At 41.7% G+C, this 19327-nt stretch overlaps 1 protein-coding gene across 3 annotated transcripts in view; it reads right to left on the bottom strand.

Moving 5' to 3' along the window:
* Nucleotides 1–19327, bottom strand: part of CGNL1 (cingulin like 1) — a 127661-nt gene that overhangs the window by 86445 nt on the left and 21889 nt on the right. For 2 of the 3 annotated variants that reach the window (XM_044279696.1, XM_044279697.1), the window contains exon 2: nt 2088–3645. In XM_044279696.1, coding sequence (XP_044135631.1) covers nt 2088–3626 — 1539 coding nt within the window. In that variant the 5' untranslated portion in view covers nt 3627–3645. Of the gene's footprint in view, nt 1–2087; nt 3646–13780; nt 13803–19327 lie in introns of those variants that run through there. The other variant, XM_044279698.1, reaches the window with a different exon arrangement.

Raw genomic sequence — 19327 nt, 5'->3', positions numbered from 1 at the left:
AATAAATTATATATGTTTTACATGATTAAACATACAAATTCTATTAGAAAATTCTAAAATGGTTCATTATACAGTGAATAAGCTTTAGTTAATGTAAACAAAAAAAATACTTGATTCCTAATTGGTTCTGTTACAATATTTTCATGAAACATAATTAATTTGGTATTGTTTGGTGTAAATTAAATTCATGAACATTTTAGCAACAAACAGTTTTCCCGTTGCTAAAAATACGCTACAAACAAGACTACTAGAACATAATGCCATCACAGAAACAAAAATGTCCTGAATAATTATCACACTTGTAGGGAAAGTAACTAGAAAAGCTTTTATTCTGCCCAGCTGGCACATTGCCCTGGCGTAGTAGTCATCACATACAGTAGGCTGGCTACAACAAAGTGAGTAATGAGGTTGGCAGGAGATTTATTAAAATGATTGGGGTCACAGCAGTAGCTCAGAATTTCCATAACAGCCAAATTTATCAAAGTTCATTGTGAAAAGCCACTTTAAGCTCATGTTATTCCCCTTTAGGTGGCTGTACTTCAACTGCTGGAAAGGAGCCATCTTGTCCTAGTAGTCTGTTCTCTCTCTTGTCCACCAAGCCAAGGAAACCATTGTGATGCACTTCTGGCTCGGATAAAAGCTCTTCGTAAAACAAGTGCAAAAAGATACTTTGTTTCCTGAACATATGTTGTAAAAGCTTGGCTCATCCGATTTATAGGCAGATATAGAGTTCCAAATAAGAAAAAATGTATCCAAGGAGCTAAAGAATTTGGGATTTTTTTAACCAGGATATATTTATCATAGCATGTTTTTTGGACATCAGATCCCAAACTGAAACCATAGAGGTAAAAGTAAAATGACTGCGGCTAATTTCACCCGTGCAGCACAGCTCTGCGGCAGGCTGATGTGGGAATCAGCGACCGTAGCATGCAGCGTCTTTTGTCCAGCCAAATCCTGGCATATTATCCAGGGAGCGGACAGATCTCCGCCTGATCCCATTATAGTCTGGCAATGCCGGATCTGGAGATCTGCGGAAACAGCTTGCCAGAGAGATGTGCCACACAAGTGTAACTACCCTAAGCTAGGAAACAAACCTGGTGACCACATTTTGGATGATTTCTCCAGCAGCATAAAGCTTCATCCCTCCCTGCAGAAGCAGTCATAGACAACTTCATGCCAGACAGAGAAATCACGCAGTCAGGGGCATTTACTAAAAGTGTATACGCCACTATTGTGGCATAAAATAGTCCCAAATTAAGGAGAACACCATATTTGCGCCATAATTTGCAGCTTTTTGAGCTCTTCATCAATTATCATCCATCAAGAGGTGAGAAATAAATTCGGCCTTAGTGGAGGGGTGTAGCTTACTATAATTTACGCCAGAAACCGGGGTCAGTTATATCAGAAATCTGCGCCAGACCCTGGTTGGCATAGACTTCTAGCGTACGGAAGGGCAGATATGCCATTCATTTATTAAGAGGCATCTGCCTCTTAATAAATTAGGCACATCTCACTTTAGCGCACAGGGGTCAAGACTGGCATATGGGAATGCCAGTCCTTATAAATGTCCCTCAGTGTATATAACAGCAACAATGTGTGCTCCTCCTAAACTGGCCTGCTAGTAGATAACAATGCAGGAAACTATATGGAACAGACCGCATAGGCAGCTTGAATGTGTGTAGCTTTCTGCCAGCACTAGGAACAGGGCAGGAGCATGAATAGTGTATGCCACTTTTGTGGCATAAAAAAAAAAAAAAAGAAGTGTCTTTTTGCAGACTTTTCCCCACCTGCTGGAGTAGATTTTATTTTCTGGCACACGGAACAAAGATGTGCCAGAATTATTACCTCTTAATCATTTTTCAGCAAAGTATGCAGCAGTTTTTTTTTGTTTTTTTTAATCAAGACTGGCACAAGACGTCTGTACTACCCAAATGTACACTGCATCGAGTTACATGCTGGTCTTTGCTGTACTCTAATAACAATGCCCCACATGTTTTATGCTGGGTTGTCCCTTTACAAAAGTTTCTCAAACCAAGCTCCCTATACCGTAAATACATAAGCCATTAAATGTAAATATTAGCACTTACCTGTGCACTTTGACCTGTAGTGTGCGCATTCAGCTTCCTATTTCCCTCATCAGATGGGACAGCAAGTCTGTTCTGTAACTTTAGTGTGGATGTCATAGTTGTAAGTTCTCCGTTACTTTTGCTTTGTCTTGGTAGTGTGGCTGAATCGGTTTCATCCAAGGAGGTTACTCGGTTATTCTTAATGTCCTTCTGAAATGGCAGCGACCTGTAGGTTTGCCTATGAACACTTTCGGTTGGCGCTGTTTGGCTGGCAAGGCTTCCAGTGGTGTTCTGTCTCTTGAAGGGTAGTTTATAATTTTGTGTGTGGGATTTCTGTTGACAAATCTGTGATGGCCTCAGCAAATGTTCATTTGATTTCCCCAAATTTCTACTGAACTCATTTAAGTAATCTGAATTACCTTGAAGACCAAAGGGTAATGCGCTGTCTACACTCCTGGCCCTTTTTCGGTCCTCTGGATTAATCCTATTCCTTTTAGCTGATCTGCCTCTTCTTTGCACAGGAGTATTTGAATCAAACTTTTCAATCAACTCATCAACACCTGGAATACATCCAGTGTCGATATCACGGCCCGTCCCAGGGACAAAAGGAATATATCTCCGGTTTTCATGACGGTTTACGTTATCTGCATAGAGAGCATCTTCTTGTTCTTCTAGCCAAAATTTTTGCAAAGAATGAGAGGAGGTTGCAGTTGCTGAGGAACAGGAAGACCTACGTGATCGAGATCCCTCAAGAACTGGCCCAGCTGAATCTTGTCTTCTGAACTGGAGAACATCAGGTCTGGTCTTTCTAGATTCAGCTGTAGAATTTGTACTATAAGGTGATCCATTACTGGAAGTAAAAGACTCGGAAGTACAAATGTCACTAGCACTGCTCAAAATACTAGTATTAACTAATAGCACTCTCTCTTGGGTTTCTTGCTTGGCATATTTGTCCTTGCCATCCACCAGGCTTGTTGACACACTTTTTATCACTGAATCTTTAAGCGGTGACATAAAAGGCATATAATCTTTCTTATTTTCTTTCTCTGTGGGAGATAACGTTATTGTACTCGTAGACTTCTTATAACCGTCTATGTTCAATGAATGCCCATTTGGATCATATGGTTTCAAAAGCTCAGGATGTCTTTGAAAATTTAACAGGTTTGTTTTTAGGGGTCCTTCCTTTAATTCCAAAGTGCCATTTCCAGATCGTACATGGTATCCTTTATTTGACATATTACTCACTGGTTTGTATGGGTTCTCTGGGAAATCCTCAATATCGTCCTTTAGGGAATTTTGACTGTTCTTTGAATTCAGTACTGATCTGTTTTGCGAAAGACGATCCAATTCAGGCACTGAAGAATTACGTGAAATATGTCCTTCTTTATTATTTAAAACAATAAATGGATGGCCATCAATTCCTTGAACTCTGATGCTGACACCATAGGATCCTTCTGCTACATTGTGGGAATTTCTTATTTTTCTTTTCTTGTCTTCCTTATGTTGGTTTAAGACACCAGAATCTTGTGGACGATACTTCAAATCAAAACGGGGATCCATTTTCGTGCCTTGCTACCACCTGCAAAGACAAAACTACAACAATCAAACTAGATGCCACTAAAATCTAGTTATTTGAGAATTTAGCATTTTAAAATTCCTTTTTTTTTTTTTTTGAGTCTAAAAAATGGCAGCTTTGACAAGCTATCTTTCAGTTAACATATACAATTAATCTACATATATAGTTGTGTAAAGGCTTCTTTCACATTTGCGTTCTGCTCTCCGGCAGGCTGTTCCAGCAGAGAAGCATTCTGGATCTGACCTAGCCAGCTGTTACCACAATGCCCACCAGCTTCATTGCAATGTTTTTTGTCCTTGTATATTACATCCCATTATAGTCAATTGCAGTAACATCCAGCTATGTCACATCCAGAGAGCTCGGAGAGTTACGGCAAAGTACAGCCTGACGGAGACCATAGCACTGGTATGAAACTAGCCTAACTTTGCAAATATATTTCATTACTGATCTTCAGACAGTCCAGAGTTACAGCCTAGGATGTAGCAGCTTTCACCGATGGAGAAATTAATGCACAATGCATTCTTCGTTCACATCGTAGGGGTCAATCTAAAATTGGAATATGTGCATGGCAGAATCTAAAGGCACGTGCTGTCATCATAGAAAACCATTCACCTAACCAGCTCACATACTGCAGGCTGTTCTGTAAATGATATATTGGATGGATTGTGTAGGTGTGTCCACATGCTTTCATCAAGAATATCGATTCATCTAAAACATTTGAGAATTTTTTTTTGGGAGTCAAACTGTGGTTTACTCTTGGCAAGCAACTTGGCGTTGCATTAAGGGAGTATATCTTGGGCGGCAATTCCCTCAGAAAAGTTGATAACTCAGCAAATGTTTCCATTAGCCAAGTACCATTCATGTACCGCCATCAATTTATCAGCTGCCTTCCATTCTCTCCATGGAGGGTTCAATTTTACAGCAAAGCGAGCCAGCCAGTTTAATAGACATCAATGCATTCATGTACCCTAAGATTAGATATAGTATGCCTTTAGTAAAGCTAGTACTATTCTATATGCAAAAATGTATGCTAAAATAGTAGAGCAGTATTGAGCGGTGACATTTTGTGGGCCATACAATGTCAATGAAAATTATACCGCCTGTCCGTCATGAAATTAGTACATTGGAAGAGTACAGTGAGGAAATGCACCTTAGCGCTTTTTTTTAAATAAAAAGCCGTGGTAATTAAAGCAGTTTCTAAATTTACATTTAGTAGTCAGTTACAAACAATACACATGAAGCCATAATCTGTGATTACTGGCACTTTAGGTAAACCTTCCACACAATTTCCTTTTGCGCTCATGCACACAAACTGTCTGTTCTGTTTTTTTTTTTTTTTGAGGCCCGTATGAGGAACCATACCGCAAATAAAACGGAAATGACTCTGTGTGCATTGCAAATCTGTATGTCCATTCCACCCAAAAAAAAAAATAACAGAACATGTCCAATTATTTTCTGCATTACGGACAAGGATAGGAATGTTCTATTATGGGCCGGTTGTCCCATTCTGCAAAATGCGTAATGAACACGGCTGTTTGAGAAGGCACCTGCGCTCACCCTTTGAGGAAGCGACAGCGAAATGCACGATGCGGATTCACAATTTGCGCACTGCAAAACATCAACAGTCATGTGCATGAGACCTTTAGTTACCTTCACAGATCATCCTATAGTTGCAGCTGCTTTATCCATCAAGGTCATGCACACAGTAGCACAACAGTTTTAACATATCAAAAGGATAAAAAATTTAAGAAAAAACACAAAAGTAGTAGTCTGATATCTGAAGACAATGCAGATATTTCACACAATTAAGCTATACTCAAGACAATTGTTCATATTTTACCAGTAACATCTGATTCTATCAGATGCAGAACTACACATATGCAGAAGAGTCATTCACGCATAACCATTCTATAAATTCTAGGTGTTTTAACTCCAAAAAGCAAACTTAAAGTTTCAGAATTTTTTTAAGTTGTTTTTTTATTTTTATTAAAAAGTCTTATACATGCTCACCAGGGGACTTCACCAAGTGTTGTCCTCCTAGCAGAACTGTGTTCTCTCATTGGCCGGTTCACGCTTTGCCCCAGCATGTTAAACCACCTCCCTCTTTATTTCAGAATTATACACCATGAGGTCACATACTTTGCATAACTTGACCCGTCATTCACTTATTATGCAGGAAAAGAGAAAAGTTAAATACTAACATGGAACAAAAAGTAAAGAAAAATAAATAAAAACAGGAAAGCAACCCCCTGCACATCTACTCCAGTCCCTTCCACAAGGCTAAATGACTCACGTTCAGGTTCTGGACACAGGTGACCTTTTTCCCCTCCAGTCCGCTAATCCACAAGCACAACCACTAGATCTCCACACTCCTATGGAGATCCAGCAGTGTCACCTGCTCCTAAGCTCCACTTGTGCGATTACCTACAGGAGTGATGCAGCTGTGGAATACATTGTGTAATTCTCAGGTATGAATAATGTAAGGATGACCTATATATCACAGGACTGAAATCCAAAAGTATAGATGTAAAAGCCTGAATGACTATAGCATGGAAAACAATGACAGACAAGTTGGCAAGAATGTAAGGAATCAGTCCCTCAGCGTGATTCAATATGCTTATTTAGAGGAAAAATATTTCCCAACAATAGAATATAAATCAAGCCACGACAGCCCAAGATCACAAGTGATAATATAAGCAACTCAAGGCAAACCCGGTATATTGTACACTATATTGTACACGCATGCCAGGTTGGTGACTGGGTAAAGGTACATAACAGTAATGGTCATTATGTCTGACAGGTTTATATAGGGATGCGTGCTCTACATTTTATCATCCGCAATAAAAGTGAGAAATGACAATACTACAGTTCAGTGTTGTTAGTGGGCGATGCAAGGCAGGCACAGAAATCTCGACAGGGGCACAAATCATCTGCAGCAGTCAGCCACGTCAAGAAACACTGTTAGAACTGCAAATAAAGGGGTTAGCCAGCTGTATCTGAACAGCCCTTTTAAAAAAAGGTTTCTGCCATAGTTGAATAAAATAGGAGATCCCCTTTAAGAGATGTGTTTACTATTTCATGGTACTTCAGTCTAAATATATAATTTATACTATATATATATATATATATATATATATATATATATATATATATATATATATATATTATATAGTGACACAGTGAAGGGAATGGTCTGGGAGGACAGGTATTTTCCTCCCAGTGTGTGCTGCTGGGCTGATTTGCAGCCAGTTTTTTTTGCCGCTGTGTCTGCGTCCGCTGTGTCTGCGTCCTACCAGAGCGAATCCCCACAATATATATATTACTAGCAGAAGGACCCGGCTTTGCACTGGTATATTTCATTTAATGTTTGTGTGTCGTTAGAAGATATCGACAGTATTCCCCATATCAGTGAACTTCATAGTCCCCCACCCCTTAACACTGACCCTCCCACAGTGCCCTGCCACTTTAAAATGGGTCCTCCACAGCAGCCCATCCCCTTGATTTTGACCTTCACAGCAGCCGCCCCTTTGACAGCGAGTTCCACAGCACCCCACACACTTGACAGTGACCTCTACAGTACTCCGCTGCCTTAACAGTGACCTCACAGTACCCTGCTGCCTTAACAGTGACCTCCACAGCATTTGCCCCATTAATAGTGGCCCCTGCCCCTTTAATGCTAGAGCTACATGATGACCTGTGTCGTGCAGCCTTTGATCTCAACAATTTTTATAATGATAGGCTATGGTGTCGCAGTGCGACATGTGGCGACTGCGACATAACAGTCGCAAAAAATCCATCCAAGATGGATTTTTCTGCGACTGTCGCATCGCAGTATGTTGCAAGTCGCAGTTCAACAGCATAGACTATCATTATAAAAATTGTCTCTCGACATTGGTGCGACATCAATGTCGCGCAACACTTTTTTTTTTTTTACTTTTTACATAATAACTTTTAGTCCTGAGTTTGGTACCACGGTTTTTACAGCAATAATTACTGTATTCCCAAAGTTATTACACAAAGTCTTGCACGACTTCGCAAAGTAATAACTTCGGCTCATCAGAGCCAATACATTCTAATACTATATAACTTCGGCTCATCAGAGCCAATACATTCTAATACTATATGGAACTGGATCTCTGTACAGTATTAGAACAAAGCTTCCATCCGAAGTCGATTCGCTCATCCCTACGCATGACTGTTGGTGTTTTTGCGGTCCGCAAAACACAGATACTGGCCGTATGCATTCTGCCATCTATAGTCCTATCCTTTGTAAGGGCTGTTTCACACGAGCGGATGCCGTGCGTGACATCCGCTCCGTGAATGACAGCCAAGACCCGATGAAGACTGCAGAGGCACGGAGCATTAACATGACTGATAACGCTCTGTGCCTCCCTGTGACCTCTTTACTACGAAATCACAATGAGATAGAGTTGTCACTGTGATTTCGTAGTAAAGAGGTCACAGAGAGGCACGGAGCGTTATCAGTCATGTTAATGCTCCGTGCCTCTGCAGTCTTCATCGGGTCTTGGCTGTCATTCACGCAGTGGATGTCACGCACGGCATCCGCTCGTATGAATCAGCCCTAATACGGACAAGAAATGGACATTTTCTATTTTTTATTTTTTTTGCAGGTACTACGGAACGGACATACGGATAGGGACAACACACAGAGTGCTGTCTGCATCTTTTGCGACCACATTGAAGTGAATCCGCTTTTTTTTTTTGTGCATGAGCCCTTAGTAGTACAGTGAGGGGTACCCTGGCACATTCATAGCGCAGCCATAGGATAACATCTCTTGGTTTGTTACATTTCTGCCCTGCTCTACCAAGCACTGATACTGTAATGTGGAACTATCTAAAAGCAAAGCAATGGACTACAGCAGAAAGGGACTGCACAGTTCATCAATATGGGTTATTTTTATTTGGGATGGGCCTTTTACATTCAGTGAATTTCTGTGTTAGAACATATAATGACATTCTAGAGCAGGGATCAGCAACCTCCGGCACTCCAGCTGTTCTCAAACTACAACGCCCAGAATCCTCCTTTCACTTCTATGACAATTACAATAACAACCAAGTGTGCATGCTGGGAGTTGTAGTTGCACAGCAGCTGGAGTGGCGAAGGTTGCCGATTCCTGTTCTAGAGAAATGGTTACTTCCAAATTTCAGTCAACAGCCGGCGGATTTGCTAAAACTGTCACACATTAGTGCATTGTCAGCAAAACCCACCAACAGTCTAATGTGGGGAGTTCCTGGCTTTCCACTGACAGAAAAAGTCAGAAGAGAGAAGAATTAGGCAAAGTGAATAATTTCCCCCAATCCTTTTGTTTCCCCTCTCCCCATTGAATACACAGACACGTTCAGCAAACCAAAGATGTACATGTATGGGGAAGCCGGGAGATAGCTGTTGGCCAAACCATCATTTAACCGACAGCTATTCTGAATATTTGAATAAAGCACTAGTGAGGGATTTGTATTCTTTAGAGATCAGATGCTGGAGCTCGCCATACACATTAAATTGTTGGTCGAACCCACCGTTTTCAGAAGGTTCAGCCAATGTGTATGTGGGCCTTATGGGGAAGATTTAGTAAGGCTTTGTATAAAAAAATAAAAAATAAAAAAAAAAGCTACCGTACAAAATATGCTTCATAATTTGCAACTTTTTGCACTTAGACACTCTAAAATGAGGATGATATGGGGTGGAGCTTTGCACGTGCCTCTTAATAAATTAGGCTTATACAGAACGCAGGAGACCATATAACCATGTTATAAGGGAAAAATAATATAATCTACAGAAAACCGATCCCAAGCCCGAACTTCTGTGAAGAAGTTCGGCTACCAAACATGCACCATACATTACAATGCTTTGCACTCGCGCAAAAAAAAAAATCGCGCGCATTCCCACCCACACATTTTCCCGCAACGACTGTGTGAAAGAGGCCTAACAGTCTTGTTAAAGCTCCTCTTAAGCTTACACCACCCATTTCTTAACTTAGTTTTAGTCCAAAAATTCACCAAAACGATGGTGCACTTTTTGGGGTATGGTGGCCCTATTAAGCCATGCTTCATTCCCACAAAGCTTTCTTACCCCTTTCACACACCTTTCCGGTAATTTCCATCCCCTTCCATCCAGCAAGGGGTAAAAAGGTTAGAAAAGGGTCTAACCCACTAAGCAAGGTATGTATATCAATTTTTGATAGTAAATCTGCCCGATAGTTTATAAAGTAACCAGATTCAAGGAGAAGAGTCACGAGGATGGCATCCTGCCTGGCTCGGCTTGATTGGCAGGATTCTCCCTATACACAAATAGTGGGATACCTGTAAATCAAGTCGAGACGGATAGGGAGTAGCCATGACTAGTGATTTGTAAAGTGGGAGAACTTTGTTCTCCTTATGTGTAGCTATGCTTCTTCTGATGCAACAAGCGATACACGAATGGGACTGAGCTGCACAAAAGCCATGTGACGGACGGCTATGACATTACAACCTTCTTCAAATAGCTAAAAGGTGTGGATGCGGAGAGTTGGACCCCCACAATCAGATTTTGATGACTTATCCTGAGGACACATCATCAATAGTTTTATCCAGGAAAACTCCAATAATTACCAGTAAATCCAGGAAAAGTGTATCACCAACTTTCCCCTTCCATGTCAGTTTTACGCAGCGTTTCCAATTTATTAAGCGATCTTGTAATCCAGTGAAACGGGAGCACCAAGATGGAAACCTAACACACAAGCTTGGAGAGCATACAAATTCCATGGAGACACTTCTAACACTGCTAAAACCAAATGTGGCAGGATAAATTCTAGGTAGTGTTAATGCCATGATTCAATGCTTGCGTACAAGAGGCATGCTCCAAATGTCAAGATTGTTCCCAATCTCAAGTGCTGGCATATTGCTAGGATATGCAATCACGTCATGATTTAGAGGGTTACATGTCTGGATCCTCCACCGGTTCTGTGAATGAAGCGTGTGGGGCGCTAGTTTACCACTGCATTCGCTTCAAAGTATTCTCTGCACAGGGTGTCTCCGGCCACCTAGCTGTGCGGAGGATGGCAATGAAGCACCATTTACCTCAACTGGGTAATGCTGCAGTTCCCTGCAGAGCCGAGTGGCCGGGGTGTCGCTGTCTCCGTATCGGTGGGGGTCAAGAAAGGACCGACCCCTAGAATCCTCACAGTCACTTAGTAAACCTTTAGGGTAAATCCACACGGGATGACTCTACTGCCGAATTTCCATCACACAAACACAGCAGCACAAATACTGCTGCAGGAATCAACCTTTGCATTGCACGTTTCTGGTAATGGAGATGCTGATTTTCCGCAGAGAGAGACCACAGCATTTATGCCACGTGCGGCAACAAACTATATAAAAAAGCAGTGCTGGAAAAAAAAGCAAGTCATTTCAATGCAATGTGAACCATTCAATCACATTATTGATGTGTATAGATACATACAACGATCCCCACATACAGACGTGGACAAAATTGTTGGTACCCTTTGGTCAATGAAAGAAAAAGTCACAATGGTCACAGAAATAACTTTAATCTGACAAAAGTAATAATAAATTAAAATTCTATAAATGTTAACCAATGAAAGTCAGACATTGTTTTTCAACCATGCTTCAACAGAATTATGTAAAAAAATAAACTCATGAAACAGGCATGGACAAAAATGATGGTACCCCTAGAAAACACAGAACATAATGTGACCAAAGGGACATGTTAATTCAAGGTGTGTCCACTAATTAGCATCACAGGTGTCTACAACCTTGTAATCAGCCATTGGGCCTATATATATGGCTCCAGGTAATCACTGTGTTGTTTGGTGATATGGTGTGTACCACACTCGACATGGACCAGAGGAAGCAAAGGAAAGAGCTGTCTCAAGAGATCAGAAAGAAAATTATAGACAAGCATGTTAAAGGTAAAGGCTATAAGACCATCTCCAAGCAACTAGATGTTCCTGTGAGTACAGTTGCACATATTATTCATAAGTTTAAGATCCATGGGACTGTAGCCAACCTCCCTGGACGTGGCCGCAGGAGGAAAATTGATGACAAATCTAAGAGACGGATAATCCGAATGGTAACAAAAGAGCCTAGAAAGACTTCTAAAGAGATTCAAGGTGAACTTCATGCTCAAGGAACATCAGTGTCAGATCGCACCATCCGTCGTTGTTTGAGCCAAAGTGGACTACATGGGAGACGACCAAGGAGGACACCATTGTTGAAAACGAATCATAAAAAAGCAAGACTGGAATATGCCAAACTACATGTTGACAAGCCACAAAGCTTCTGGGAGAATGTCCTGTGGACAGATGAGACAAAAATCGAAGTTTTTGCCAAGGCACATCAGCTGTATGTTCACAGACGAAAAAATGAAGCATATCAAGAAAAGAACACTGTCCCTACTGTGAAACATGGAGGAGGCTCTGTTATGTTCTGGGGCTGCTTTGCTGCGTCTGGCACAGGGTGTCTTGAATCTGTGCAGGGTACAATGAAATCTCAAGACTATCAAGGAATTCTAGAGAGAAATGTACTAGCCAGTGTCAGAAAGCTTGGTCTCAGTCGCAGGTCATGGGTCTTGCAACAGGACAATGACCCAAAACACACCGCTAAAAACACCCAAGAATGGCTAAGAGGAAAAAATTGGACTATTCTAAAGTGGCCTTCTATGAGCCCTGACCTCAATCCTATTGAGCATCTTTGGAAGGAGCTGAAACATGCAGTCTGGAAAAGGCACCCTTCAAACCGGACACAACTGGAGCAGTTTGCTCATGAGGAGTGGGCCAAAATACCTGCTGAGAGGTGCAGATGTCTCATTGACAGTTACAGGAAGCGTTTGATTGCAGTGATTGCCTCAAAAGGTTGCGCAACAAAATATTAAGTTAGGGGTACCATCATTTTTGTCCATGCCTGTTTCATGAGTTTATTTTTTTACATAATTCTGTTGAAGCATGGTTGAAAAACAATGTCTGACTTTCATTGGTTAACATTTATAGAATTTTAATTTATTATTACTTTTGTCAGATTAAAGTTATTTCTGTGACCATTGTGACTTTTTCTTTCATTGACCAAAGGGTACCAACAATTTTGTCCACGTCTGTATACAGATCTTCGTGGTGCTGTGGTTTTATATCAGTAAAGTACAATGGTAAACATATTAATGACTCCCTGCAGGGCACTGAATTGCCCAGACCACAAACCACAAGCTGTTTCTCAAACCACGTAGTCACAACTAGAAAAACGACTGGGTGTGATAATGCATAATAAGTGTTATGTGATGGATTTTCATCATATTAAAGGGGTTTTTTGAGTCTTTTATACTGATGACCTACCCTCAGGACAGTTCATCAGTATCTGACCGATGAGAGGCAGACTCCCAGGATGCCTTTAACCAGGCTTTAAGAAAAAATTATTTGCCATGATAGTCAACCAATCCTTATGCTGTCCCACTGGATACCTGTACATGGGTGCGGGATTCCCAAACAGATTATCCACACGGATTTCTCTGTAATGAGGACTTGCACTGATCTCACCCTTTGCAATGCAAATCCACGCTAAAAATCTGCAGAAACAATTAGCATGCTTTGGATTTCAAAATTCTAATGAAGGCCAATTTCTACATGCAAAAAAATAAAAAATAAAAACTCACTTTGCCGAGACTGTGTACTTGAGCCCTAGTACAAACATTTTTTGTTTCCGTTTCCGTTTTTTTTTTTTTTTTTGCGGCCTGTATGCGGATCCATTCACTTCAATGAGTCTGCATAAAAATGGAATATACTGTGTGCACTCCATTTCCATATGTCCACATGGGCCATCTGCAAAATAATAGAACATGTACTAATATACAAACAAGGATTGGACTGTTCTATTAGGGGCCGGCCGTTCCATTCTGCAAAATGTGGAATGCACACAGCGAGTATCCACGTTTTGCGGATCCGCAATTGTGGATCGGTGGACTGCAAAAACTGCCATTGGTCATGGTATTTTTATTCCTTAGGTGGCGTGTTTTGTCTTTAAAAATGCAGCATGCTGTAGCGGTTTTTCAGATTATAAAAGCCAGGAAACAAAATGCAGTTTACACAGTAGTCTGACCCGAGGAGCAGACGACCAGAATTACCAAATCCCCACTTACTATAATGGGATCCATCAGGTTCCTAGCATGAATGCTGGCTTTCTGCTGGGAGATACTGCCACATGCTTTAATAAAAGTACCTGCAACTCTTCAAAAACTGCTCTAAGTTCAATATGCTCCATTATATATTCATTCACATTTCTGAGCTTTTCTTAGGCTTCATTGACTGTTCATAGTAGAAACTGCAGCCGCTTTCCTTAGCCTGTGGGAAGATCAGCATAGTTATCTTCCCCGTCTCTATGGGCTCATGCACACGACTGTAGTCTAGACAAGAGTGCACAAACAATAAATAATCATCAAAAATAATACTTTATTGAAACCATGATTAAAAATTGAAAACTGAACAATCGTGACAAGACTGATATAAAGCCAACTGCACTATAGTGAAAAGAAAGTTCTCATTGCTGATCAATGAAAAAAAGTAATGTCTCCAGGAGTGATGTAACCGGCTCCAACTATCTGCACTATTTTATCCACCCTTGATTATAAGCAGTTCTGCATGGCAAGTAACATATGTTCTATTTCCTCTTATCTAATAATTAGATTCTTTCCTTTAGACAGTACAAATGTCTACTCCTCTAAAAATACCATACCTCTGCCAACCTGCGTTCTTCAAGCAGCCTTTGCATTTAGCACTCATGCGTTTGGTCTTCTACAGCCTTGCCAAGCACTGCAGTGACACAATAATTCAGTTCTAGGACAGTGAAAGTCTCCAGTGTTACTACACGCTCGAGTCACTTTATTATGACCACTTCTTACTTGACGTCGACAGCGTGTAGCTTATGAAAAGTCACATGTGTTGAGTGGGCCTGGTGGGTGTAGGTGAGTGATAGGCTGCCTGCACACATATCCCTCATTCTCACTGCGGTCATGGGTAAAAGGGGCGAGTTGCAAATAGGAGTGATTAGGTGGCCAACGGTGGTAGTATTTCTGAAACTGTGCAGTTTATCGTGAGTGGACAAGTGGTAGCACTGTGCATAAGCAACATGGAAACTGTGGAGCACCACATGCCACTGATGCGAGAGGTAAACATTGGCTATGAAGGTGCGCAAGGACACTACAGTGTCGGATGGACATTGGCGTGTCAGATGAGAAACATTAGAGAACAAACCACCTCTGCTGGAAGAACATAAGCTGGTGGTGGAAATGTTATGGTCTGGGAATTGTTCCTGTGGCATTCTCTGGGCCCCTCATCTATATGGAAGGCCCTCTCAACTGATGGGTTTGATTCCATTCTTGCAGATCATGTGCACCCATTCATGTTGACTGTCTTCCCTGGGGTGGATTAGATCTTCTAGCAAGACAATGCAACATTTCAAATGGCTAGAAATGTCCAACACTTCCAAGTACTACCTTGACCCCCTAATTCCCCAGACTTGAACCCAATTGAGCATCTGTCTGTGGGACCACCTTGATCATCATGTTGGCTCTATGGACCTGCCCCCAGGGACCCTCCAGCAGCTGTGGGATGCACTTCAGCCATCATGGCTCCAGAGACCTTTGACAACCTACCAGGACCTTACTGGGTCACTCCCAGCCCGTCTAGCTGATGTCCGTGCTGCACACAGTGGTTACTCTGGATATTAGCTGCTGGTGGTGATAATGTAACTCGACGTCCACATCAACGTTATAAATTCAGTCTTACGAATTGCGTTATTTTCCGTTATAAGTATGTTATAACAAAAAGCAATAACGGAATTCATAACGTTAATGTGAACCCACCCTAAGTGGACCAGGAAGCTTACATCTGGCTTTTTTTGTTTTGTTACTATATTGCTATTTTTATCAGTGTATACAGCATTCCTCTCTGGTTGCAGAGCAGGTTCAGTGTGCAGGACTAGAGACAGAATGTACCTGATTAAACTGCTTTCCTAATAGCTGAGTAGCATGTTTCACCATTGTGCTCTGGTGTCTGGAAACAAGGACTCCAGGCTGATGTCATAGATCTTCCTGCCCAGCTGAGGAGGATGTGGAAGGCTGGGATAGGAGAAATCGGCTTCCTGTTTCTGATTGGCAACAGTCGTGAAATTTGTTCTAGTGTTAATCCTGCTAAACGAAACCACAGAAGACAATTAATCTCTTCAGTGCAAGGAGGAATTACTGATTTCAGAGCCAAAAGGGAATGTAAATAGTGAGTTCCTCTACAGTCAGATGCTTTTAGCAGGGTTTATGCAGCACATACAGCACAGGTGACTACAGAGTCAAAGTCGTTCAAAGAACAATGTTCGAAGGCCATACAAGAACGTCAGTAGTCTACGGCTGTACAGTACCACAAGCTTTGTACTTAAAATGTTCCTGTACTTTTAGCAAACTTTTCATATATCATAGCGACATTTCAAAGGTTTTAATCGGTCTTACTTGGTCTTTGATCTTACTCCAGTGCACTCTTTACTAAAAAAAAAAAAAAATGCTTTTTTCCCCCTCATTTTAGCAGGGGGGGTCTCAGCACTTGTACCCCCACCAATCAAAACCTTCGAGGTCACTATGATATACCAAAAGTTGGGGCTGAAAATAATTTTTCCATTTGACCTTTATTGAAAAATTTCAACAGCCTGCCCTTCACTGCTTTCAGCTTTTGCCGTCTCTGAAGGCTGTTCTTTCGGCTTTTTATTGATCCTTCAGAGACCTGCTCTGACTGCTCCATTTGTAGCCCCTATTTTTAGTTCCCTAGCAGCTCATAAACACTCATTTAAAAAGGTACTGCCTCATTACAAACACTTGTCGCTTATCCACATGATTGGAAAACCAACTTCCAGGGCCCCCCCCCCGGTGTTCCATGGAGTGGCAGTCCTGTGCTTGTACTACGCTATCTCCGATAGTCCCATAAACGTGAATGAAGTGGCAGAACACATGCATGACCACCACTCCATTCAAATGGTGGAACATGGGGGCCCTGTTCTCATGATGGGCCCCCATGTTCTCCAGCAGTTGGACGCCCGCAGATCAGACACTTATCCCCTATACTATGAGTAGAGTGAACTAAAATGTTATCAGTCTGATTATAATTTAGTTGAATGAGTGTTTATGAGCAGTCAGGAAAGTACAGATAAGGGAGAGTTCACATCACCATTATTTTTCTGTTCTTCTGATCGTCAGTAGAACAGAAAAAGAAAAAAAAAAGAAAAAGGATCCTGTTCTTCAGTTATGCATATTTTGCATCTGTTTCAGCCATTTCCATCTGAGATGTGTTTTTTAGATGGAAAAAAAAAGTTCTGCATGCTTTTTTTTTTTTTTACAGAATCAGTTTTTTGTTTTCTTATTTTTCTGTTCTGACGGATCAGAAGAAAAGATAAATAACAGCGATGTGAACTCTCCCTAAGGGTACTTTCATACTTGTGTACTTTCCGGCATAGAGTTCCGTCCTAGGGGCTTAATACCGGGAAAAAAACTGATCAGTTTTATCCTAATGCATTCTGAATGGAGAGCAATCCGTTCAGTATGCCTCAGGATGTCTTCAGTTCAGTCACTGTACAGTTTTTGGACGGAGAAAATACCGGAAAACACCGTCTAAAATTCCGGAACACTTGCCAGAATGCCGGATCCGGGCCCCAAGTGTTGTGGAAAAACGGATCCGGTTTTGTGGTCTGCGCATACCTTAAAAAATGTGAAAAAGATAAATACCGGATCCGTTTTTCCAGGTGACAACTGGAGAGACGAATCCGGTATTACGATGCATTTGTGAGACGGATCCGTCTACAAATGGAACTGCCTGCCGGAATCCAACAACGCAAGTGTGAAAGTACCCTGAGGCCTCATGCACACGACCGTTGTTTTATTCCGTGTCCGTTGCGCCGTTTTTCGTGATTTTCTGCGGACCCATTGATTTCCAATGGGTCAGTAGAAAACTCGGCTAATGCACCGTTTGCCATCCGCGTCCGTGATCCGTGGTTCCAGTTAGTCAAAAAAATATAACTTGTCCGATTATTTTCACTGAAAACGGTTCGCGGACCCATTCAAGTCAATGGGACCGCTAAAAAACGTGGAGGCACACAAGATTGTCATCCGCGTCTTTTTTTTTCCTATTATTTGCATGGCAAACCTGTCAGACTTTTTTTACTTTCCTTTATGTCTGGTGGTCCTCGGAAAATAAAGGAAGACACATGGAAACAAAAACGGAAACGGATCAAGGAACAACGGAACCCCATTTTGCGGAACGGAACACAATGGTCGTGTGCATGAGGCCTAAGGCTACATGCACACGAATGTTGTTCGTTTCCGCGTCCGTTCTGTTTTTTTGCGGATAGGATGCGGATCCATTCATTTTAATGGGTCCGCAAAAATGTCCGCATCAGTATGTCCGTTCCGTAGCCCGGCAAACATTTTTTAATATGTCCTATTCTTGGCCATTTTAGGCATTGTTACAATGGATCCGCAAAAAAACCCCGGATGGCATACGGACCGCAAAACACATACGTTCGTGTGCATGTAGCCTAAGGACTACAAACTGCACCACCAGAAAGATCAGTCTGCAAAGAGAGTGACACCTGAAAACTGTAGAAGACAAACATCTGAAAATCTTTACTAAAACAAACTGAAGACATGAAAGCCCAAGATAACTAGAATGCAATAATCAAAAACCCAACCTCATGGACACAGTAGATCAGTGTGCATGGAGTTTACATGGAGCTTCCTTAAAGCACCATATAATAGAGATATTCTAATCTAGAAGTAGTTGCATATCTGGGAACTAAAAAGGTCCTGCAAGGATCGTCAAACACAGACATTATATCAGACCTAACAGTGGTGACCACACTTACCTGGGCCACACTGCTGGGTTGGGCCTTCATCGCCCTGGTGTGCCGATATCAACATCCTGTTGACGAGGGGGGCATGTGACCATTTGTCGTGATGCAAGGGGAGCAGGTCACCTCTATTGCCTGCGATTGGCTGCACCAGTCACATTCCCCCCCATCAACAGGATGTTAATATCAGCACACCAGGAAGATGAAGAGCCGGCGCCAGGGAGTGACCGAACCCAGAGGAAGGGACTAGGTAAGCACCACTGTGGATCGTCTACTCTGTGAGGTCTGATATATTGTTTAAAGATGTTTAAAGAACAATCAGACAAAAAGAAAAACATTAGGTGTGGATTTAGTTGCTGATGTGGAATCGCAGCATATCTGGTGTGGATTGCCCACCGTGGCCACTAGATAATAGGAGAAGGTTCTTAGACGCCAAGATCATTTATGAATCCTAAACCCAGAAGTCATGCCAGCCTCTCTAGTCAGAACAGATGCCAGTTGCTACCTTATACTGGTAACCCATGCAGCTAACTCTGCATTAGTATGTCCTGAAGCTACATAATGACCTACACGTCTTGCTGAGAAGCTGTAAACACACATTTCATAGTCAGGGAAAGAAAAGAAACTCTTTCACTAAAGGTTCAAGGGTCCTGACCTCTCTTTTCTTCAGGATGAATGAATGTCTCAGTGTGTAAATTCATTGACTGGGAACAATGACACTGACTTTGAACTGGGAAGCCTGACCTAGTCTTAAGTGGTCCTAAGCGAGTGTTCACAACTGATCCTACTGAGAAATTCTTTGTAA

This window comes from Bufo gargarizans, chromosome 2 (assembly GCF_014858855.1).
Source record: "Bufo gargarizans isolate SCDJY-AF-19 chromosome 2, ASM1485885v1, whole genome shotgun sequence".
NCBI lineage: Eukaryota > Metazoa > Chordata > Amphibia > Anura > Bufonidae > Bufo > Bufo gargarizans.
The sequence above is the reverse complement of the archived record's forward strand: the minus strand, read 5'-3'. Positions and strand labels throughout refer to the sequence as shown.